Raw genomic sequence first — 22,677 nt, 5'->3', positions numbered from 1 at the left:
TGACACATAGCCCAGTGGGTCCCTGGTCATTCACTATTGCCCATGGATATTTCTTTTTCTCTGGGCGATGAGAGCACTGACACACAGACACCGTGGAGGGGGGGGGGAGTGACCCGAGCCCTGGTATTTCACTGGAGGGCTTAACATGCCCTGGGAGGAGCCCAGTGACGTTCCCAGAGACCAGGCTGGAAATCGGCACCCACCATGAGACTCCCCCTGCAATTAAGGTGTCTGGCCGTTCTCCAGTCTCACGTAGGCAAGGCAGGACATGGGCAAATGGGAAAGAACACACTGGGGTTTCAGCATCTATTTCTAATGCTGGTTTATTTGGAGAATTTGACAAAGGCAGATTCCAGTCAGCAGTGAGGTGCTGGGATACACACGCACACGCAAGCACCGGGTACCCCTCACCACATAGTTATAAAGGATCCCCTTTGGCATCGCCATGGCACCACAGAGGGGCCTTGGAAAGGGAGCAACTAAGATTTCAGATCTTCGTTTGCAGGCATCAGGTGGGGGGTCAGGAGGACAGGTTCACCAGCAGCAGTCCAGCAAGGGCCGGAAGGTAGAGAGCAAACGAGAATTTCCCCAGAGCAGAGGTACCTCCACAGATGTGGTCATTGGTATCCGGGGTGGTCACAGAACACGGCGGAATGGTAGTGGCTGCAGGGGCGGTAGAAGTGGTTGTACCAGGGAGGCAGGGATCATGTACAGCAGGGGTCCTTGTATCAGGAATGCAGGGGTCTGGTGTACTGGGAGTGGTTATATCAGGCATGCAAGGGTCTGGTGAAGTAGGGGTGGTTATATCAGGCATGCACGGGTCTGGTGTAGTAGGGGAGGTTATATCAGGGTTGCAAGGGTCTGGTGTTGTAGGGGTGGTTATATCAGGCATGCACGGGTCTGGTGAAGTGGGGGTGGTTATATCAGGATTGCAAGGGTCTGGTGTTGTGGGGGTGGCTATATCAGTCTTGGACGGGTCTGGTGTAGTGGGGGTGGTTATATCAGGGTTGCAAGGGTCTGGTGTAGTGGGGGTGGTTAGGGTGGAAGTGGCGGTTTCAAGAGCAGTAGAGGTGGGAACCGATGTACTTATGTCCGGAGCCGTGGTGGTGAGGACCGAGGTGGTGATATCGGGAGCCATAGTGGAGAGAACGGAGGTAGTGGTATCCGGAGCCGTAGTGGTGAGAACGGAGGTGGTGGTCTCCGCAGCCGTAGTGGTGAGAACCGTGGTGGTGGTCTCCGGGGCCGTAGTGGTGAGGATCGAGATGGTGGTCTCCCCAGCCGTAGTGGTGAGGAACGGGGTGGTGGTCTCCGCAGCCGTAGTCGTAAGGACCGAGCTGGTGGTCTCCGCAGCCGTAGTGGTGAGGACCGCGGTGGTAGTCTCCGGGGCCGTAGTGGTGAGGACCGAGGTGGTGGTCTCCGGGGTCGTAGTTGTGAAGATCGAGATGGTGGTCTTCCCAGCCGTAGTGGTGAAGAACGGGGTGGTGGTCTCCTCAGCCGTAGTCGTAAGGACCGAGGTTGTGGTCTCCGCAGCCGTAGTGGTGAGGACCGGAGTGCTGATCCCCGCAGCTGTAGGAATGAGAACCGGGATGGTGGTCTCAGCAACCGTAGTGGTGAGAATCGAGGTGGTTGTCTCTGCAGCCGTTGTGGTGAGGACCGCGGTAGTGGTCTCCGCAGCCGTAGTAGGGAGGACCGGGGTGGTAGTCTCCGGAGCAGTAGTGCTGAGGACCGGTGTGGTGGTTTCCGCAGCTGTAGTGGTGAGGACCGGGGTGGTGGTATCCACAGCCGTAGTAGTGAGGACCGGGGTGGTGGTCTCAGCAACCGTAGTGGTGAGAATCGAGTTGGTGGTCTCCGGAGCTGCAGTGGTGAGGACCGAGGTGGTGGTCTCCGGCGTCATAGTAGTGAGGACCGAGGAGGTGGACTCCGCGGCCGTAGTGGTGAAGACTGAGGTGGTGGTCTCCGCAGCCGTAGTGGTGAGGACCGGGGTGGTGGTCTCCGCAGCCGTAGAAGTGAGGACGGAGGTGGTGGTCTCTGGAGCCGTAGTGGTGAGGACGGAGGTGGTGGTCTCTGCAGCAGTAGTGGTGAGGACCGCGGTAGTCGACTCCGCAGCCGAAGTTGTGAGGATCGGAGTGGTGGTCTCCGCAGCCGTAGTGGTGAGGACCGGGGGAGTGGTCTCCGCAGCCGTAGTGGTGAAGACCGGGGTGGTGGTCTCCGCAGCCGTAGAAGTGAGGACGGGGGTGGTGGTCTCCACAGCCGTAGTAGTGACGACCGGTGTCGTGGTCTCTGCAGCTATAGTGGTGAGGACCGCGGTGGTGGTCTCTGCAGCCTTAGAAGTGAGGACGGAGGTGGGGGTCTCCGGAGCCGTAGTGGTGAGTACGGAGGTGGTGGTCTCCGCAGCCGTAGTAGTGAGGACCGGGGTGGTGGTCTCCGCAGCCGTAGTAGTGAGGACCGGTGTGGTGCTCTCTGCAGCCGTAGTGGTGAGGACCGGGGTGGTGGTCTCCGGAGCCGTAGTGGTGAGGACCGAAGTGCTGGTCTCCGGAGCCGTAGTGGTGAGGACCGGTGTGGTGCTCTCTGCAGCCGTAGTGGTGAGGACCGAAGTGCTGGTCTCCGGAGCCGTAGTGGTGAGGACCGCGGTAGTGGTCTCCGCAGCCGTAGTAGTGAGGACCGAGGTGGTGGTCTCCGCAGCCGTAGTGGTGAGCACCGACGTGGTGGTCTCCGCATCCGTAGTGGTGAGCACCGGGGTGGTGGACTCCGCAGCGGTAGTGGGGAGGGCCGAGGTGGTGGTCTCCGCAGCCGTAGTGGTGAGGACCGGGGTGGTGGTTTCCGCAGCCGTAGTGGTGAGCACCGAGGTGGTGGTCTCCGCAGCCGTAGTGGTGACGGTAGAGGTGGTGGTATCCGGAGCCGTAGTGGTGAGGACAGGGGTGGTGGTATCCGGAGCCGTAGTGGTGAGGACCGGGGTGGTGGTCTCCGCAGCCGCAGTGGTGAGGACCGGGGTGGTGGTCTCTGCAGCCGTAGAAGTGAGGACGGAGGTGGTGGTCTCCGGAGCCGTTGTGGTGAGTTTGGAGGTGGTGGTCTCCGTAGCCGTAGTGGTGAGGACGGAGGTGGTGGTCTCCACAGCTGTAGTAGTGAGGACCGGTGTGGTGGTCTCTGCAGCCGTAGTGGTGAGGACCGGGGTGGTGGTCTCCGCAGCTGTAGAAGTGAGAACGGAGGTGGTGGTCTCCGGAGCCGTTGTGGTGAGTTTGGAGGTGGTGGTCTCCGGAGCCGTTGTGGTGAGTTCGGAGGTGGTGGTCTTCGGAGCCGTAGAGGTGAGGACCGAGGTGGTGGACTCCCCAGCCGTAGTGGTGGTGTCCGCAGCCGTAGTGGTGATGTCCGAGGTGGTGGTCTCCGCAGCCCTAGTGGTGAGGACCGAGGTGGTGGTCTCCCCAGACGTAGTGGTGGTTTCAGCTGCCGAAGTGGTGAGGACCGAGGTGGTGGTCTCCGCAGCTGTAGTGGTGAGGTCCAAGGTTGTGGTCTCCACAGCCGTAGTGGTGAGGGCCGAGGTGGTGGTCTCCAGAGCCGTAGTGGTGGTTTCCGCTGCCGAAGTGGTGAGGTCCGAGGTGGTGGTCTCCGCAGACATAGTGGTGAGGACCGAGGTGGTGGTCTCCGCAGCCGTAGCGGTGAGGGCCGAGATTGTGGTCTCCGGAGCCGTAGTGGTGAGGGCCGAGGTTGTGGTCTCCGGAGCCGTAGTGGTGAGGACCGAGGTGGTGGTCTCCGCAGCAGTAGTGGTGAGGACCGGGGTGGTGGTCTCCACAACCGTAGTAGTGAGGACCGGTGTGGTGCTCTCTGCAGCCATAGTGGTGAGGACCGGGGTGGTGGTCTCCGGAGCTGTAGTGGTGAGGACAGCGGTAGTGGTCTCCGCAGCCGTAGTGGTGAGGGCCGAGGTTGTGGTCTCCGGAGCCGTAGTGGTGAGGACCGAGGTGGTGGTCTCCTGAGCCGTAGTGGTGGTCTCCGGAGCCGTAGTGGTGAGGACGAAGGTGGTGGTCTCCGCAGCAGTAGTGGTGAGGACCGCGGTAGTGGTCTCCGCAGCCGTAGTAGTGAGGACGGAGGTGGTGGTCTCCACAGCCGTAGTGGTGAGGACCGGTGCGGTGGTCTCCGCAGCCGTAGTGGTGAGGACCAGGGTGGCGGTGTCCGGAACCGTAGTGGTGAGGACCGCGGTAGTGGTCTCCGCAGGCGTAGTAGTGAAAACCGGGGTGGTGGTCTCAGCAACCGTAGTGGTGGTCTCCGGAGCCGTAGTGGTGAGGACCGAGGTGGTGGTCTCCGGAGCCGTAGAGGTGAGGACCGAGGTGGTGGTCTCCGCAGCCGTAGTGGTGAGGACCGAGGTGGTGGTCTCCCCAGCCGTAGTGGTGGTTTCCGCTGCCGAAGTGGTGAGGACCGAGGGGGTGGTCTCCGCAGCTGTAGTGGTGAGGTCCGAGGTTGTGGTCTCCGCAGCCGTAGTGGTGAGGGCCGAGGTGGTGGTCTCCGGAGCCGTTGTGGTGAGTACCGAGGTGGTGGTCTCCCCAGCCGTAGTTGTGGTTTCCGCTGCCGAAGTGGTGAGGTCCGAGGTGGTGGTCTCCGCAGACGTAGTGTTGAGGACCGAGGTGGTGGTCTCCGCAGCTGTAGTGGTGAGGGCCGAGGTTGTGGTCTCCGGAGCCGTAGTGGTGAGGACCGAGGTGGTGGTCTCCGCAGCAGTAGTGGTGAGGACCGGGGTGGTGGTCTCTGCAGCCATAGTGGTGAGGACCGGGGTGGTGGTCTCCGGAGCTGTAGTGGTGAGGACTGCGGTAGTGGTCTCCGCAGCCGTAGTAGTGAGGACCGGGGTGGTGATCTCCGCAGCCGTAGTGGTGAGCACCGAGGTGGTGGTCTCCGCATACGTAGTGGTGAGCACCGGGGTGGTGGTCTCCGCAGCGGTGGTGGTCTCCGCAGCCGTAGTGGTGAGGACCGGGGTGGTGGTTTCCGCAGTCGTAGTGGTGAACACCGAGGTGGTGGTCTCCGCAGCCGTAGTGGTGAGGACCGGGGTGGTGGTATCCGGAGCCGTAGTGGTGAGGACAGGGGTGGTGGTATCCGGAGCCGTAGTGGTGAGGACTACGGTAGTGGTCTCTGCAGCCGTAGTAGTGAGGACCGGGGTGGTGGTCTCCGCAGCCGTAGTGGTGAGGACGGAGGTGGTGGTGTCCGCAGCCGTAGTAGTGAGGACCGGGGTGGTGGTCTCTGCATCCGTAGTGGTGAGGACGGAGGTGGTGGTCTCCACAGCCATAGTAGTGAGGACCGGGGTGGTGGTCTCCGGAGCCGTAGTGGTGAGGACCGCGGTAGTGGTCTCCGCAGCCATAGTAGTGAGGACCGGGGTGGTGGTCTCCGCAGCCGTAGTGGTGAGTGCCGAGGTGGTGGTCTCCGCAGCCGTAGTGGTGAGGACCGTGGTGGTGGTATCCGTAGCCGTAGTGGTGAGGACTGGGGTTGTGGTCTCAGGATCTGTAGTGGTGAGGGCCGTTGTGGTGGTCTCAGGTACTGTAGTGGTGGGGATCGAGGTGGTGGTCTCCGCAGCCGAAGTTGTGAGGATCGGGGTGGTGGTCTCCGCAGCCGTAGTGGTGAGGACCGAGGTGGTGGTCTCCGCAGCTGTAGTGGTGAGGACCGGGGTGGGGGTATCCGGAGCCGTAGTGTTGAGGACAGGGGTGGTGGTATCCGGAGCCGTAGTGGTGAGGACTACGGTAGTGGTCTCTGCAGCCGTAGTAGTGAGGACCGGGGTGGTGGTCTCCGCAGCCGTAGTGGTGAGGACGGAGGTGGTGGTGTCCGCAGCCGTAGTAGTGAGGACCGGTGTGGTGGTCTCTGCAGCCGTAGTCGTGAGGACCGCGATAGTGGTCTCCTCAGCCGTAGAAGTGAGGACGGAGGTGGTGGTCTCCGGAGCCGTAGTGGTGAAGACGGAGGTGGTGGTCTCCGCAGCAGTAGTGGTGAGGACCGGGGTGGTGGTCTCTGCAGCCGTAGTGGTGAGTGCCGAGGTGGTGGTCTCCGCAGCCGTAGTGGTGAGGACCGGGGTGGTGGTATCCGTAGCCGTAGTGGTGAGGACTGGGGTTGTGGTCTCAGGATCTGTAGTGGTGAGGGCCGTTGTGGTGGTCTCAGGAACCGTAGTGGTGGGGATCGAGGTGGTGGTCTCCGCAGCCGAAGTTGTGAGGATCGGGGTGGTGGTCTCCGCAGCCGTAGTGGTGACGACGGAGGTGGTGGTCTCCACAGCCGTAGTGGTGAGGACGGAGGTGGTGGTCTCCACAGCCGTAGTAGTGAGGACCGGTGTGGTGGTCTCCGCAGCCGTAGTGGTGAGGACCGAGGTGGTGGTCTCCGCAGCAGTAGTGGTGAGGACCGGGGTGGTGGTCTCCACAGCCGTAGTAGTGAGGACCGGTGTGGTGGTCTCTGCAGCCATAGTGGTGAGGACCGAGGTGGTGGTCTCCGGAGCTGTAGTGGTGAGGACCGAGGTGGTGGTCTCCGCAGCCGTAGTAGTGAGGACCGGGGTGGTGATCTCCGCAGCCGTAGTGGTGAGCACCGAGGTGGTGGTCTCCGCAGCCGTAGTGGTGAGGACCGGGGTGGTGGTTTCAGCAGTCGTAGTGGTGAGCACCGAGGTGGTTGTCTCCGCAGCCGTAGTGGTGAGGACCGGGGTGGTGGTATCCGGAGCCGTAGTGGTGAGGACAGGGGTGGTGGTATCCGGAGCCGTAGTGGTGAGGACTACGGTAGTGGTCTCTGCAGCCGTAGTATTGAGGACCGGGGTGGTGGTCTCCGCAGCTGTAGTGGTGAGGACGGAGGTGGTGGTGTCCGCAGCCGTAGTAGTGAGGACCGGTGTGGTGGTCTCTGCAGCCGTAGTGGTGAGGACGGAGGTGGTGGTCTCCACAGCCGTAGTAGTGAGGACCGGGGTGGTGGTCTCCGGAGCCGTAGTGGTGAAGACTGCGGTAGTGGTCTCCGCAGCCATAGTAGTGAGGACCGGGGTGGTGGTCTCCGCAGCCGTAGTGGTGAGGACCGGGGTGGTGGTATCCGTAGCCGTAGTGGTGAGGACTGGGGTTGTGGTCTCAGGATCTGTAGTGGTGAGGGCCGTTGTGGTGGTCTCAGGAACCGTAGTGGTGGGGATCGAGGTGGTGGTCTCCGCAGCCGTAGTGGTGAGGACCGGGGTGGTGGTATCCGGAGCCGTAGTGGTGAGGACAGGGGTGGTGGTATCCGGAGCCGTAGTGGTGAAGACGGAGGTGGTGGTCTCCGCAGCCGTAGTAGTGAGGACCGGGGTGGTGGTCTCCGCAGCCGTAGTGGTGAGGACGGAGGTGGTGGTGTCCGCAGCCGTAGTAGTGAGGACCGGTGTGGTGGTCTCTGCAGCCGTAGTGGTGAGGACCGCGATAGTGGTCTCCACAGCCGTAGTAGTGAGGACCGGGGTGGTGGTCTGCGCAGCCGTAGTGCTGAGTGCCGAGGTGGTGGTCTCCGCAGCCGTAGTGGTGAGGACCGGGGTGGTGGTATCCGTAGCCGTACTGGTGAGGACTGGGGTTGTGGTCTCAGGATCTGTAGTGGTGAGGGCCGTTGTGGTGGTCTCCGGAACCGTAGTGGTGGGGATCGAGGTGGTGGTCTCCGCAGCCGAAGTTGTGAGGATAGGGGTGGTGGTCTCCGCAGCCGTAGTGGTGAGGACCGGGGGAGTGGTCTCCGCAGCCGTAGTGGTGAAGACGGGGGTGGTGGTCTCCGCAGCCGTAGAAGTGAGGACAGAGGTGGTGGTCTCCGGAGCCATAGTGGTGACGACGGAGGTGGTGGTCTCCACAGCAGTAGTGGTGAGGACCGGGGTGGTGGTCTCCGCAGCCGTAGTGGTGAGGACGGAGGTGGTGGTCTCCACAGCCGTAGTAGTGAGGACGGAGGTGGTGGTCTCCGCAGCTGTAGTGGTGAGGACCAGGGTGGTGGTGTCCGGAACCGTAGTGGTGAGGACCGCGGGAGTGGTCTCCGCATCCGTAGTAGTGAAAACCGGAGTGGTGGTCTCAGCAACCGTAGTGGTGGTCTCCGGAACCGTAGAGGTGAGGACCGAGGTGGTGGTCTCCCCAGCCGTAGTGGTGGTGTCCGCATCCGTAGTGGTGAGGTCCGAGGTGGTGGTCTCCGCAGCCGTAGTGGTGAGGACCGTGGTGGTGGTCTCCACAGCCGTAGTGGTGAGGACCGAGGTGGTGGTCTCCCCAGCCGTAGTGGTGGTTTCCGCTGCCGAAGTGGTGAGGACCGAGGTGGTGGTCTCCGCAGCTGTAGTGGTGAGGTCCGAGGTTGTGGTCTCCTCAGCCGTAGTGGTGAGTGCCGAGGTGGTCGTCTCCCCAGCCGTAGTGGTGGTGTCCGCATCCGTAGTGGTGAGGTCCGAGGTGGTGGTCTCCGCAGCCGTAGTGGTGAGTACCGAGGTGGTGGTCTCCCCAGCCGTAGTGGTGGTTTCCGCTGCCGAAGTGGTGAGGTCCGAGGTGGTGGTCTCCGCAGACAGAGTGGTGAGGACCGAGGTGGTGGTCCCCCCAGCCGTAGTGGTGGTTTCCGCTGCCGAAGTGGTGAGGTCCGAGGTGGTGGTCTCCGCAGACGTAGTGGTGAGGGCCGAGGTTGTGGTCTCCGGAGCCGTAGTGGTGAGGGCCGAGGTTGTGGTCTCCGGAGCCGTCGTGGTGAGGACCGAGGTGGTGGTCTCCGCAGCAGTAGTAGTGAGGACCGGGGTGGTGGTCTCCACAGCCGTAGTAGTGAGGACCGGTGTGGTGGTCTCTGCAGCCATAGTGGTGAGGACCGGGGTGGTGGTCTCCGGAGCTGTAGTGGTGAGGACCGCGGTCGTGGTCTCCGCAGCCGTAGTGGTGAGAGCCAAGGTTGTGGTCTCCGGAGCCGTAGTGGTGAGGACCGAGGTGGTGGTCTCCGCAGCAGTAGTGGTGAGGACCGGGGTGGTGGTCTCCGCAGCAGTAGTGGTGAGGACCGGGGTGGTGGTCTCCGGAGCTGTAGTGGTGAGGACCGCGGTAGTGGTCTCCTTAGCCGTAGTACTGAGGACCGGGGTGGTGATCTCCGCAGCCGTAGTGGTGAGCACCGAGGTGGTGGTCTCCGCATACGTAGTGGTGAGCACCGGGGTGGTGGTCTCCGCAGCGGTAGTGGTGAGGGCCGATGTGGTGGTCTCCGCAGCCGTAGTGGTCAGGACCGGGGTGGTGGTTTCCGCAGCCGTAGTGGTGAGGACAGGGGTGGTGGTATCCGGAGACATAGTGGTGAGGACTGCGGTAGTGGTCTCCGCAGCCGTAGTAGTGAGGACCGGTGTGGTGGTCTCTGCAGCCGTAGTCGTGAGGACCGCGATAGTGGTCTCCTCAGCCGTAGAAGTGAGGACGGAGGTGGTGGTCTCCGGAGCCGTAGTGGTGAGGACGGAGGTGGTGGTCTCCGCAGCAGTAATGGTGAGGACCGGGGTGGTGGTCTCTGCAGCCGTAGTGGTGAGGACCGGGGTGGTTGTCTCCACAGCCGTAGTAGTGAGGACCGGGGTTGTGGTCTCCGGAGCCGTAGTGGTGAGGACCGGGGTGGTTGTCTCCGGAGCCGTAGTGGTGAGGACCGAGGTGGTGGTCTCCGGAACTGTAGTGGTGAGGGCCGTTGTGGTGGTCTCAGGAACCGTAGTGGTGGGGACCGAGGTGGTGGTCTCCGCAGCCAAAGTTGTGAGGATCGGTGTGGTGGTCTCCGCAGCTGTAGTGGTGAGGACCGGGGTGGTGGTCTCCGCAGCCGTAGTGATGAGGACCGAGGTGGTGGTCTCCGGAACCGTAGTGGTGAGGTCCGAGGTGCTGGTCTCCAGAGCCGTTGTGGTGAGGACCGAGGTGGTGGTCTCCACAGCCGTAGTAGTGATGTCCGAGGTTGTGGTCTCCGCCGCCGTTGTGGTGAGTACCGAGGTGGTGGTCTCCCCAGCCGTAGTGGTGGTTTCCGCAGCCGAAGTGGTGAGGTCCGGGGTGGTGGTCTCCGCAGCCGTAGTGGTGAGGACCGAGGTGATGGTCTCCGGAGCTGTAGTGGTGAGGACCGCGGTAGTGGTCTCCGCAGGCGTAGTAGTGAAAACCGGGGTGGTGGTCTCAGCAACCGTAGTGGTGGTCTCCGGAGCCGTAGTGGTGAGGACCGAGGTGGTGGTCTCCGGAGCCGTAGAGGTGAGGACCGAGGTGGTGGTCTCCGCAGCCGTAGTGGTGAGGACCGAGGTGGTGGTCTCCCCAGCCGTAGTGGTGGTTTTCGCTGCCGAAGTGGTGAGGACCGAGGGGGTGGTCTCCGCAGCTGTAGTGGTGAGGTCCGAGGTTGTGGTCTCCGCAGCCGTAGTGGTGAGGGCCGAGGTGGTGGTCTCCGGAGCCGTTGTGGTGAGTACCGAGGTGGTGGTCTCCCCAGCCGTAGTGGTGGTTTCCGCTGCCGAAGTGGTGAGGTCCGAGGTGGTGGTCTCCGCAGACGTAGTGTTGAGGACCGAGGTTGTGGTCTCCGGAGCCGTAGTGGTGAGGACCGAGGTGGTGGTCTCCGCAGCAGTAGTGGTGAGGACCGGGGTGGTGGTCTCTGCAGCCATAGTGGTGAGGACCGGGGTGGTGGTCTCCGGAGCTGTAGTGGTGAGGACTGCGGTAGTGGTCTCCGCAGCCGTAGTAGTGAGGACCGGGGTGGTGATCTCCGCAGCCGTAGTGGTGAGCACCGAGGTGGTGGTCTCCGCATACGTAGTGGTGAGCACCGGGGTGGTGGTCTCCGCAGCGGTGGTGGTCTCCGCAGCCGTAGTGGTGAGGACCGGGGTGGTGGTTTCCGCAGTCGTAGTGGTGAGCACCGAGGTGGTGGTCTCCGCAGCCGTAGTGGTGAGGACCGGGGTGGTGGTATCCGGAGCCGTAGTGGTGAGGACAGGGGTGGTGGTATCCGGAGCCGTAGTGGTGAGGACTACGGTAGTGGTCTCTGCAGCCGTAGTAGTGAGGACCGGGGTTGTGGTCTCCGCAGCCGTAGTGGTGAGGACGGAGGTGGTGGTGTCCGCAGCCGTAGTAGTGAGGACCGGGGTGGTGGTCTCCGGAGCCGTAGTGGTGAGGACGGAGGTGGTGGTGTCCGCAGCCGTAGTAGTGAGGACCGGGGTGGTGGTCTCCGGAGCCGTAGTGGTGAGGACGGAGGTGGTGGTCTCCACAGCCATAGTAGTGAGGACCGGGGTGGTGGTCTCCGGAGCCGTAGTGGTGAGGAAAGCGGTAGTGGTCTCCGCAGCCATAGTAGTGAGGACCTGGGTGGTGGTCTCCGCAGCCGTAGTGGTGAGTGCCGAGGTGGTGGTCTCCGCAGCCGTAGTGGTGAGGACCGTGGTGGTGGTATCCGTACCCGTAGTGGTGAGGACTGAGGTTGTGGTCTCAGGATCTGTAGTGGTGAGGGCCGTTGTGGTGGTCTCAGGTACCGTAGTGGTGGGGATCGAGGTGGTGGTCTCCGCAGCCGAAGTTGTGAGGATCGGGGTGGTGGTCTCCGCAGCTGTAGTGGTGAGGACCGGGGTGGTGGTATCCGGAGCCGTAGTGTTGAGGACAGGGGTGGTGGTATCCGGAGCCGTAGTGGTGAGGACTACGGTAGTGGTCTCTGCAGCCGTAGTAGTGAGGACCGGGGTGGTGGTCTCCGCAGCCGTAGTGGTGAGGACGGAGGTGGTGGTGTCCGCAGCCGTAGTAGTGAGGACCGGTGTGGTGGTCTCTGCAGCCGTAGTCGTGAGGACCGCGATAGTGGTCTCCTCAGCCGTAGAAGTGAGGACGGAGGTGGTGGTCTCCGGAGCCGTAGTGGTGAAGACGGAGGTGGTGGTCTCCGCAGCAGTAGTGGTGAGGACCGGGGTGGTGGTCTCTGCAGCCGTAGTGGTGAGGACGGAGGTGGTGGTCTCCACAGCCGTAGTAGTGAGGACCGGGGTGGTGGTCTCCGGAGCCGTAGTGGTGAGGACCGCGGTAGTGGTCTCCGCAGCCATAGTAGTGAGGTCCGGGGTGGTGGTCTCCGCAGCCGTAGTGGTGAGTGCCGAGGTGGTGGTCTCCGCAGCCGTTGTGGTGAGGACCGAGGTGGTGGTCTCCACAGCCGTAGTAGTGATGTCCGAGGTTGTGGTCTCCGCCGCCGTTGTGGTGAGTACCGAGGTGGTGGTCTCCCCAGCCGTAGTGGTGGTTTCCGCAGCCGAAGTGGTGAGGTCCGGGGTGGTGGTCTCCGCAGCCGTAGTGGTGAGGACCGAGGTGGTGGTCTCCGGAGCTGTAGTGGTAAGGTCCGAGGTTGTGGTCTCCGCAGCCGTAGTGGTGAGGGCCGAGGTTGTGGTCTCCGGAGCCGTAGTGGTGAGGACCGCGGTAGTGGTCTCCGCAGGCGTAGTAGTGAAAACCGGGGTGGTGGTCTCAGCAACCGTAGTGGTGGTCTCCGGAGCCGTAGTGGTGAGGACCGAGGTGGTGGTCTCCGGAGCCGTAGAGGTGAGGACCGAGGTGGTGGTCTCCGCAGCCGTAGTGGTGAGGACCGAGGTGGTGGTCTCCCCAGCCGTAGTGGTGGTTTTCGCTGCCGAAGTGGTGAGGACCGAGGGGGTGGTCTCCGCAGCTGTAGTGGTGAGGTCCGAGGTTGTGGTCTCCGCAGCCGTAGTGGTGAGGGCCGAGGTGGTGGTCTCCGGAGCCGTTGTGGTGAGTACCGAGGTGGTGGTCTCCCCAGCCGTAGTGGTGGTTTCCGCTGCCGAAGTGGTGAGGTCCGAGGTGGTGGTCTCCGCAGACGTAGTGTTGAGGACCGAGGTTGTGGTCTCCGGAGCCGTAGTGGTGAGGACCGAGGTGGTGGTCTCCGCAGCAGTAGTGGTGAGGACCGGGGTGGTGGTCTCTGCAGCCATAGTGGTGAGGACCGGGGTGGTGGTCTCCGGAGCTGTAGTGGTGAGGACTGCGGTAGTGGTCTCCGCAGCCGTAGTAGTGAGGACCGGGGTGGTGATCTCCGCAGCCGTAGTGGTGAGCACCGAGGTGGTGGTCTCCGCATACGTAGTGGTGAGCACCGGGGTGGTGGTCTCCGCAGCGGTGGTGGTCTCCGCAGCCGTAGTGGTGAGGACCGGGGTGGTGGTTTCCGCAGTCGTAGTGGTGAGCACCGAGGTGGTGGTCTCCGCAGCCGTAGTGGTGAGGACCGGGGTGGTGGTATCCGGAGCCGTAGTGGTGAGGACAGGGGTGGTGGTATCCGGAGCCGTAGTGGTGAGGACTACGGTAGTGGTCTCTGCAGCCGTAGTAGTGAGGACCGGGGTTGTGGTCTCCGCAGCCGTAGTGGTGAGGACGGAGGTGGTGGTGTCCGCAGCCGTAGTAGTGAGGACCGGGGTGGTGGTCTCTGCAGCCGTAGTGGTGAGGACGGAGGTGGTGGTCTCCACAGCCATAGTAGTGAGGACCGGGGTGGTGGTCTCCGGAGCCGTAGTGGTGAGGAAAGCGGTAGTGGTCTCCGCAGCCATAGTAGTGAGGACCTGGGTGGTGGTCTCCGCAGCCGTAGTGGTGAGTGCCGAGGTGGTGGTCTCCGCAGCCGTAGTGGTGAGGACCGTGGTGGTGGTATCCGTACCCGTAGTGGTGAGGACTGAGGTTGTGGTCTCAGGATCTGTAGTGGTGAGGGCCGTTGTGGTGGTCTCAGGTACCGTAGTGGTGGGGATCGAGGTGGTGGTCTCCGCAGCCGAAGTTGTGAGGATCGGGGTGGTGGTCTCCGCAGCCGTAGTGGTGAGGACCGAGGTGGTGGTCTCCGCAGCTGTAGTGGTGAGGACCGGGGTGGTGGTATCCGGAGCCGTAGTGTTGAGGACAGGGGTGGTGGTATCCGGAGCCGTAGTGGTGAGGACTACGGTAGTGGTCTCTGCAGCCGTAGTAGTGAGGACCGGGGTGGTGGTCTCCGCAGCCGTAGTGGTGAGGACGGAGGTGGTGGTGTCCGCAGCCATAGTAGTGAGGACCGCTGTGGTGGTCTCTGCAGCCGTAGTCGTGAGGACCGCGATAGTGGTCTCCTCAGCCGTAGAAGTGAGGACGGAGGTGGTGGTCTCCGGAGCCGTAGTGGTGAAGACGGAGGTGGTGGTCTCCGCAGCAGTAGTGGTGAGGACCGGGGTGGTGGTCTCTGCAGCCGTAGTGGTGAGGACGGAGGTGGTGGTCTCCACAGCCGTAGTAGTGAGGACCGGGGTGGTGGTCTCCGGAGCCGTAGTGGTGAGGACCGCGGTAGTGGTCTCCGCAGCCATAGTAGTGAGGTCCGGGGTGGTGGTCTCCGCAGCCGTAGTGGTGAGTGCCGAGGTGGTGGTCTCCGCAGCCGTAGTGGTGAGGACCGGGGTGGTGGTATCCGTAGCCGTAGTGGTGAGGACTGGGGTTGTGGTCTCAGGATCTGTAGTGGTGAGGGCCGTTGTGGTGGTCTCAGGAACCGTAGTGGTGGGGATCGAGGTGGTGGTCTCCGCAGCCGAAGTTGTGAGGATCGGGGTGGTGGTCTCCGCAGCCGTAGTGGTGAGGACGGAGGTGGTGGTCTCCACAGCCGTAGTAGTGAGGACCGGTGTGGTGGTCTCCGCAGCCGTAGTGGTGAGGACCGAGGTGGTGGTCTCCGCAGCAGTAGTGGTGAGGACCGGGGTGGTGGTCTCCACAGCCATAGTAGTGAGGACCGGTGTGGTGGTCTCTGCAGCCATAGTGGTGAGGACCGAGGTGGTGGTCTCCGGAGCTGTAGTGGTGAGCACCGAGGTGGTGGTCTCCGCAGCCGTAGTGGTGAGGACCGGGGTGGTGGTTTCAGCAGTCGTAGTGGTGAGCACCGAGGTGGTTGTCTCCGCAGCCGTAGTGGTGAGGACCGGGGTGGTGGTATCCGGAGCCGTAGTGGTGAGGACAGGGGTGGTCGTATCCGGAGCCGTAGTGGTGAGGACTACGGTAGTGGTCTCTGCAGCCGTAGTATTGAGGACCGGGGTGGTGGTCTCCGCAGCCGTAGTGGTGAGGACGGAGGTGGTGGTGTCCGCAGCCGTAGTAGTGAGGACCGGTGTGGTGGTCTCTGCAGCCGTAGTGGTGAGGACGGAGGTGGTGGTCTCCACAGCCGTAGTAGTGAGGACCGGGGTGGTGGTCTCCGGAGCCGTAGTGGTGAAGACTGCGGTAGTGGTCTCCGCAGCCATAGTAGTGAGGACCGGGGTGGTGGTCTCCGCAGCCGTAGTGGTGAGGACTGGGGTTGTGGTCTCAGGATCTGTAGTGGTGAGGGCCGTTGTGGTGGTCTCAGGTTCCGTAGTGGTGGGGATCGAGGTGGTGGTCTCCGCAGCCGAAGTTGTGAGGATCGGGGTGGTGGTCTCCGCAGCCATAGTGGTGAGGACCGAGGTGGTGGTCTCCGCAGCTGTAGTGGTGAGGACCGGGGTGGTGGTATCCGGAGCCGTAGTGGTGAGGACAGGGGTGGTGGTATCCAGAGCCGTAGTGGTGAGGACTGCGGTAGTGGTCTCTGCAGCCGTAGTAGTGAGGACCGGGGTGGTGGTCTCCGCAGCCGTAGTGGTGTGGACGGAGGTGGTGGTGTCCGCAGCCGTAGTAGTGAGGACCGGTGTGGTGGTCTCTGCAGCCGTAGTCGTGAGGACCGCGATAGTGGTCTCCTCAGCCGTAGAAGTGAGGACGGAGGTGGTGGTCTCCGGAGCCGTAGTGGTGAAGACGGAGGTGGTGGTCTCCGCAGCAGTAGTGGTGAGGACCGGGGTGGTGGTCTCTGCAGCCGTAGTGGTGAGGACGGAGGAGGTGGTCTCCACAGCCGTAGTAGTGAGGACCGGGGTGGTGGTCTCCGGAGCCGTAGTGGTGAGGACCGCGGTAGTGGTCTCCACAGCCGTAGTAGTGAGGACCGGGGTGGTGGTCTGCGCAGCCGTAGTGCTGAGTGCCGAGGTGGTGGTCTCCGCAGCCGTAGTGGTGAGGAACGGGGTGGTGGTATCCGTAGCCGTAGTGGTGAGGACTGGGGTTGTGGTCTCAGGATCTGTAGTGGTGAGGGCCGTTGTGGTGGTCTCCGGAACCGTAGTGGTGGGGATCAAGGTGGTGGTCTCCGCAGCCGAAGTTGTGAGGATAGGGGTGGTGGTCTCCGCAGCCGTAGTGGTGAGGACCGGGGGAGTGGTCTCCGCAGCCGTAGTGGTGAAGACGGGGGTGGTGGTCTCCGCAGCCGTAGAAGTGAGGACAGAGGTGGTGGTCTCCGCAGCCGTAGTGGTGAGGACGGAGGTGGTGGTCTCCACAGCCGTAGTAGTGAGGACGGAGGTGGTGGTCTCCGCAGCTGTAGTGGTGAGGACCAGGGTGGTGGTGTCCGGAACCGTAGTGGTGAGGACCGCGGGAGTGGTCTCCGCATCCGTAGTAGTGAAAACCGGAGTGGTGGTCTCAGCAACCGTAGTGGTGGTCTCCGGAACCGTAGAGGTGAGGACCGAGGTGGTGGTCTCCCCAGCCGTAGTGGTGGTGTCCGCATCCGTAGTGGTGAGGTCCGAGGTGGTGGTCTCCGCAGCCGTAGTGGTGAGGACCGTGGTGGTGGTCTCCACAGCCGTAGTGGTGAGGACCGAGGTGGTGGTCTCCCCAGCCGTAGTGGTGGTTTCCGCTGCCGAAGTGGTGAGGACCGAGGTGGTGGTCTCCGCAGCTGTAATGGTGAGGTCCGAGGTTGTGGTCTCCTCAGCCGTAGTGGTGAGTGCAGAGGTGGTCGTCTCCCCAGCCGTAGTGGTGGTGTCCGCATCCGTAGTGGTGAGGTCCGAGGTGGTGGTCTCCGCAGCCGTAGTGGTGAGTACCGAGGTGGTGGTCTCCCCAGCCGTAGTGGTGGTTTCCGCTGCCGAAGTGGTGAGGTCCGAGGTGGTGGTCTCCGCAGACATAGTGGTGAGGACCGAGGTGGTGGTCCCCCCAGCCGTAGTGGTGGTTTCCGCTGCCGAAGTGGTGAGGTCCGAGGTGGTGGTCTCCGCAGACGTAGTGGTGAGGGCCGAGGTTGTGGTCTCCGGAGCCGTCGTGGTGAGGACCGAGGTGGTGGTCTCCGCAGCAGTAGTGGTGAGGACCGGGGTGGTGGTCTCCACAGCCGTAGTAGTGAGGACCGGTGTGGTGGTCTCTGCAGCCATAGTGGTGAGGACCGGGGTGGTGGTCTCCGGAGCTGTAGTGGTGAGGACCGCGGTCGAGGTCTCCGCAGCCGTAGTGGTGAGAGCCAAGGTTGTGGTCTCCGGAGCCGTAGTGGTGAGGACCGAGGTGGTGGTCTCCGCAGCAGTAGTGGTGAGGACCGGGGTGGTGGTCTCCACAGCCGTAGTAGTGAGGTCCGGGGTGGTGGTCTCCGCAGCTGTAGTGGTGAGGACCGCGGTAGTGGTCTCCTTAGCCGTAGTACTGAGGACCGGGGTGGTGATCTCCGCAGCCGTAGTGGTGAGCACCGAGGTGGTGGTCTCCGCATACGTAGTGGTGAGCACCGGGGTGGTGGTCTCCGCAGCGGTAGTGGTGAGGGCCGATGTGGTGGTCTCCGCAGCCGTAGTGGTCAGGACCGGGGTGGTGGTTTCCGCAGCCGTAGTGGTGAGGACAGGGGTGGTGGTATCCGGAGCCATAGTGGTGAGGACTGCGGTAGTGGTCTCCGCAGCCGTAGTAGTGAGGACCGGTGTGGTGGTCTCTGCAGCCGTAGTCGTGAGGACCGCGATAGTGGTCTCCTCAGCCGTAGAAGTGAGGACGGAGGTGGTGGTCTCCGGAGCCGTAGTGGTGAGGACGGAGGTGGTGGTCTCCGCAGCAGTAATGGTGAGGACCGGGGTGGTGGTCTCTGCAGCCGTAGTGGTGAGGACGGAGGTGGTGGTCTCCACAGCCGTAGTAGTGAGGACCGGGGTTGTGGTCTCCGGAGCCGTAGTGGTGAGGACCGGGGTGGTTGTCTCCGGAGCCGTAGTGGTGAGGACCGAGGTGGTGGTCTCCGGAACCGTAGTGGTGAGGACCGGGGTGGTGGTCTCAGGAACTGTAGTGGTGAGGGCCGTTGTGGTGGTCTCAGGAACCGTAGTGGTGGGGACCGAGGTGGTGGTCTCCGCAGCCAAAGTTGTGAGGATCGGGGTGGTGGTCTCCGCAGCCGTAGTGATGAGGACCGAGGTGGTGGTCTCCCCAGGTGTAGTGGTGGTCTCCGGAGCCGTAGTGGTGAGGACCAAAGTGGTGGTCTCCGGAACCGTAGTGGTGAGGTCCGAGGTGCTGGTCTCCAGAGCCGTTGTGGTGAGGACCGAGGTGCTGGTCTCCAGAGCCGTTGTGGTGAGGACCGAGGTGGTGGTCTCCGCCGCCGTTGTGGTGAGTACCGAGGTGGTGGTCTCCCCAGCCGTAGTGGTGGTTTCCGCAGCCGAAGTGGTGAGGTCCGGGGTGGTGGTCTCCGCAGCTGTAGTGGTGAGGACCGAGGTGGTGGTCTCCGGAGCTGTAGTGGTAAGGTCCGAGGTTGTGGTCTCCGCAGCCGTAGTGGTGAGGGCCGAGGTTGTGGTCTCCGGAGCCGTAGTGGTGAGGACCGAGGTGGTGGTCTGCGCAGCCGTAGTGGTGAGGACCGAGGTAGTGGTCTGCGCAGCCGTAGTGGTGAGGACCGAGGAGGTGGTCTCCGGAGCCGTAGTGGTGAGGGTCGAGGTGGTGGTCTCTAGAGCCGTTGTGGTTAGGTCCGGGGTGGTGGTCTCCGCAGCCATAGTGGTGAGGACCGAGGTGGTGGTCCCCGCATCCGTAGTGGTGAGGACCGCGGTGGTGGTCTCCGGAGCCGTAGTGGTGAGGACCGAAGTGGTGGTCTCCACAGCCGTAGTGGTGAGGACCGAGGTTGTGGTCTCCGGAGCCGTAGTGGTGAGGACCGAGGTGGTGGTCTCCCCAGCCGTAGTGGTGGTCTCTGGAGCCGTAGTGGTGAAGGCGGAGGTGGTGGTCTCCAGAGCCGTTGTGCTGAGTACCGAGGTGGTGGTCTCCTTAGCCGTAGTGGTGGTTTCCGCAGCCGTAGTGGTGAGGTCCGGGGTGGTGGTCTCCGCAGCTGTGGTGGTGAGGACCGAGGTGGTGGTCTCCACAGCCGTAGTGGTGAGGACCGAGGTTGTGGTCTCCGGAGCCGTAGTGGTGAGGACCGAGGTGGTGGTCTCCCCAGCCGTAGTGGTGGTCTCTGGAGCCGTAGTGGTGAAGGCGGAGGTGGTGGTCTCCAGAGCCGTTGTGCTGAGTACCGAGGTGGTGGTCTCCTTAGCCGTAGTGGTGGTTTCCGCAGGCGTAGTGGTGAGGTCCGAGGTGGTGGTCTCCGCAGCTGTGGTGGTGAGGACCGAGGTGGTGGTCTCCGCAGCCGTAGTGGTGAGGTCCGAGGTGCTGGTCTCCAGAGCCGTTGTGGTGAGTACCGAGGTGGTGGTCTCCACAGCCGTAGTAGTGAGGTCCGAGGTTGTGGTCTCCGCAGCCGATGTGGTGAGGACCGAGGTGGTGGTCTCCCCAGCCGTAGAGGTGGTTTCCGCAGCCGAAGTGGTGAGGTCCGGGGTGGTGGTCTCCGCAACCGTAGTGGTGAGGACCGAGGTGGTGGTCTCCGCAGCCGTAGTGGTGAGGGCCGAGCTTGTTGTCTCCGGAGCCGTAGTGGTGAGGACCGAGGTGGTGGTCTGCGCAGCCGTAGTGGTGAGGGCCGAGGTTGTGGACCCCAGAGCCGTAGTGGTGAGGACCGAGGTGGTGGTCTCCTGAGCCGTAGTGGTGGTCTCCGGAGCCGTAGTGCTGAGGGTCGAGGTGGTGGTCTCCAGAGCCGTTGTGGTGAGGACCGAGGTGGTGGTCTCCGCAGCCGTAGTGGTTAGGTCCGGGGTGGTGGTCTCCGCAGCCATAGTGGTGAGGACCGAGGTGGTGGTCTCCGCCGCCGTAGTGGTGAGGACCGCGGTGGTGGTCTCCGGAGCCGTAGTGGTGAGGACCGAGGTGGTGGTCTCCGCAGCCGTAGTGGTGAGGACCGAGGTGGTGGTCTCCGGAGCCGTAGTGGTGAGGACCGAGGTGGTGGTCTCCCCAGCCGTAGTGGTGGTCTCTTGAGCCGTAGTGGTGAGGGCGGAGGTGGTGGTCTCCAGAGCCGTTGTGCTGAGTACCGAGGTGGTGGTCTCCCTAGCCGTAGTGGTGGTGTCCGCAGCCGTAGTGGTGAGGTCCGAGGTTGTGGTCTCCGCAGCCGTAGTGGTGAGGACCGAGGTGGTTGTCTCCGGAGCCGTAGTGGTGAGGACCGAGGTGGTGGTCTCCGGAGCCGTAGTGGTGAGGACCGGGGTGGTGGTCTCAGGAACTGTAGTGGTGAGGGCCGGGGTGGTGGTCTCTGCAGCCAAAGTTGTGAGGATCGGGGTGGTGGTCTCCGCAGCTGTAGTGGTGAGGACCGGGGTGGTGGTCTCTGCAGCCATAGTGGTGAAGACCGGGGTGGTGGTCTCCGCAGCCGTAGTGGTGAGGACCGGGGTGGTGGTTTCCGCAGCCGTAGTGGTGAGGACCGCGGTAGTTGTCTCCGCAGCCGTAGTAGTGAGGATCGAGGTCGTGGTCTCCACAGCCGTAGTGGTGAGGACCGGTGTGGTGGTCTCAGCAACCGTAGTGGTTAGAATCGAGGTGGTGGTCTCCGCAACTGTAGTTGTGAGGTCCGAGTTGGTGGTTTCCGCAGCCGTAGTGGTGAGGGCCGAGGTGGTGGTCTCCGGAGCCATAGTGGTGAGGTTCAAGGTGGTGGTCTCCCCAGCCGTAGTGGTTGTCTCCGGAGCCGTAGTGGTGAGAACCGAGGTGGTGGTCTCTGGAGCCGTAGTGGTGAGGACCGAGGTGGTGGTCTCCCCAGCCGTAGTGGTGGTTTCCGCTGCCGAAGTGGTGAGGTCCGAGGTGGTGGTCTCCGCAGCTGTGGTGGTGAGGTCCGAGGTTGTGGTCTCCGCAGCCGTAGTGGTGAGGGCCGAGGTGGTGGTCTCCAGAGCCGTTGTGGTGAGGACTGAGGTGGTGGTCTCCTGAGCCGTAGTGGTGGTCTCCGGAGCCGTAGTGGTGAGGGTCGAGGTCGTGGTCTCCAGAGCCGTTGTGGTGAGGGCCGAGGTTGTGGTCTCCGGAGCCGTAGTGGTGAGGACCGAGGTGGTGGTCTCCTGAGCCGTAGTGGTGGTCTCTGGAGCCGTAGTGGTGAGGGTCGAGGTGGTGGTCTCCAGAGCCGTTGTGGTGGGGACCGAGGTGGTGGTCTCCCCAGCCGTAGTGGTGGTGTCCGCAGCCGTAGTGGTTAAGTCTGAGGTTGTGGTCTCCACAGCCGTAGTGGTGAGGACCGCGGTGGTGGTCTCCGCAGCCGTAGTGGTGAGGACCGATGTGGTTGTCTCCGGAGACGTAGTGGTGAGTACCGAGGTGGTGGTCTCCGCAGCCGTAGTGGTGAGGTCCGAGGTTGTGGTCTCCGCAGCCGTAGTTGTGACGTCTGAGGTGGTGGTCTCCGGAGCCGTAGAGGTGAGGACCGAGGTGGTGGTCTCCCCAGCTGTAGTGGTGGTGTCCGCAGCCGTAGTGGTGAGGACTGCGGTAGTGGTCTCCGCAGCCGTAGTGGTGAGGTCCGAGGTGGTGGTCTCCGCAGCCGTAGTGGTGAGGACCGAGGTGGTGGTCTCCGCAGCCGTAGTGGTGAGGACCGAGGTGGTTGTCTCCGGATCCGTAGTGCTGAGGGTGGAGGTGGGTGTTTCTGGAGTGGTGGTGTCAGTGATTGGGGAAACTTGTCTGTTTTCAATGTCAATCGGGCTGCTGGGGGTTATTTTTCCTGTCACAAATCTGAAGCTGTAGTCTGTAGACATCAAGGTGGTTCCAGTTTTTATCTCTTGTGCGGATGGTGATGCGCAGCCCTTTGCCGCAAATGTCGATGATGATGCACCTGGTGGAGATATTCAGCCTGTTTTACCAATGAGGAGCTCCTGGTCCTTCTTTACTCTTATTTTCTCTATTTCCACCAGCTTGTGGTTCCTTCTCTGCCTCCCCTCCTCCCCCACTCCGTGGCCTCTTGCCTCCCCTGCACTCCACAGGAGTCTCGTACTGGGTTTGGGAACGGAGCTGTGGCCAGGGTTCTCCACCGGGAAATACGCCGGCTCTCCCCACCCCGGCAGCCTTTCCGCTCGGTTCAGTTATTTTATAACCATGGCTGAGCGCTGGGAGCCCTGGGCCACACTCAGAGTAGGAGGTGCCTCACGGAGCAACAGCAGCTTAACTCTCTTAAACATGAAGGAGCTGGGGAGTAGTAGATAGAGCAGCGAAGGGGTGGAAGACAGGACTCCTTGGTTCTCTCATCCGTGCTGCATCACTGACATCATAACCCTCCGCTTACAAGTACCCCGCTGCCATCACCCTGGCAGCAGGGTGGCAACCTCTGGTGGCATTGGTGAGTTGGGAGAGCTCAACTGGGAGGGAAAACTTCCCAATTCCTCTATGCTTCCCTCCAGCCAAAAACCCTCTTGGCGCCCCCACCCTCCCATGGTTTCGCACAGACGCTGGGTCCCACTAGCTCTCAGGGGAGTTCCTGGCCTGGGAGCTTTCCGGGCATCCCTGCTCTGCAACCAGCTGGGAGAATTTACCTTGGTTCAGCTCGCCAGTGGAATCCAGGCAATAGGTCTCTTGCCCTGTGCAGGGGGTGATTTCACTGTTGCAGGCAGCGGAGCCCAGAGCAAAGCAGGTTGGGCACTGCCGCCCGTTCGGGGTGGTGTCCGGGTAAACTGAGAACAAAGACAGATAGATGGTTACAGGATGGGTTAAGCCTCGTTCCAACTGGGGAATGGGCCCCGCCTCAGTGCCCACATGCAGGCCCCTCCCTGCAGCCGAACGGCATTTCTCCGTCTGTCTGGGACACAACAGTCTGCGACGGCCGCACTGGTTCATTTCTAGATCCCAGCGAGTGTGAAGAGGGAGCTGTTAGGTCTGT

At 63.0% G+C, this 22,677-nt stretch overlaps 1 protein-coding gene across 1 annotated transcript; it reads right to left on the bottom strand.

Moving 5' to 3' along the window:
• Nucleotides 1-1,490: 1,490 nt before the first annotated feature.
• LOC142819673 (uncharacterized) lies at nt 1,491-20,473 on the bottom strand. Its single transcript, XM_075908198.1, has 16 exons — nt 20,270-20,473; nt 19,433-19,535; nt 18,014-18,213; nt 17,381-17,551; nt 15,983-16,057; nt 15,275-15,517; nt 14,789-15,049; nt 14,231-14,380; nt 13,691-13,933; nt 12,722-12,943; nt 12,404-12,655; nt 11,579-12,361; nt 10,817-10,978; nt 9,743-10,063; nt 3,426-3,601; nt 1,491-1,566 (listed from the first exon to the last, which is right to left on the bottom strand). The coding sequence occupies exons 1-16, from the start codon at nt 20,471-20,473 to the stop codon at nt 1,491-1,493; spliced, it is 3,642 nt and encodes a 1,213-aa protein (XP_075764313.1).
• Between the last annotated feature and the right edge of the window lie 2,204 nt (nt 20,474-22,677).

The sequence above is a fragment of the Pelodiscus sinensis genome, chromosome 24 (assembly GCF_049634645.1).
Source record: "Pelodiscus sinensis isolate JC-2024 chromosome 24, ASM4963464v1, whole genome shotgun sequence".
In the NCBI taxonomy this organism is placed as follows: domain Eukaryota; kingdom Metazoa; phylum Chordata; order Testudines; family Trionychidae; genus Pelodiscus; species Pelodiscus sinensis.
Note: the sequence above shows the minus strand (reverse complement) of the source record. Positions and strands in the feature narration are given on the sequence as shown.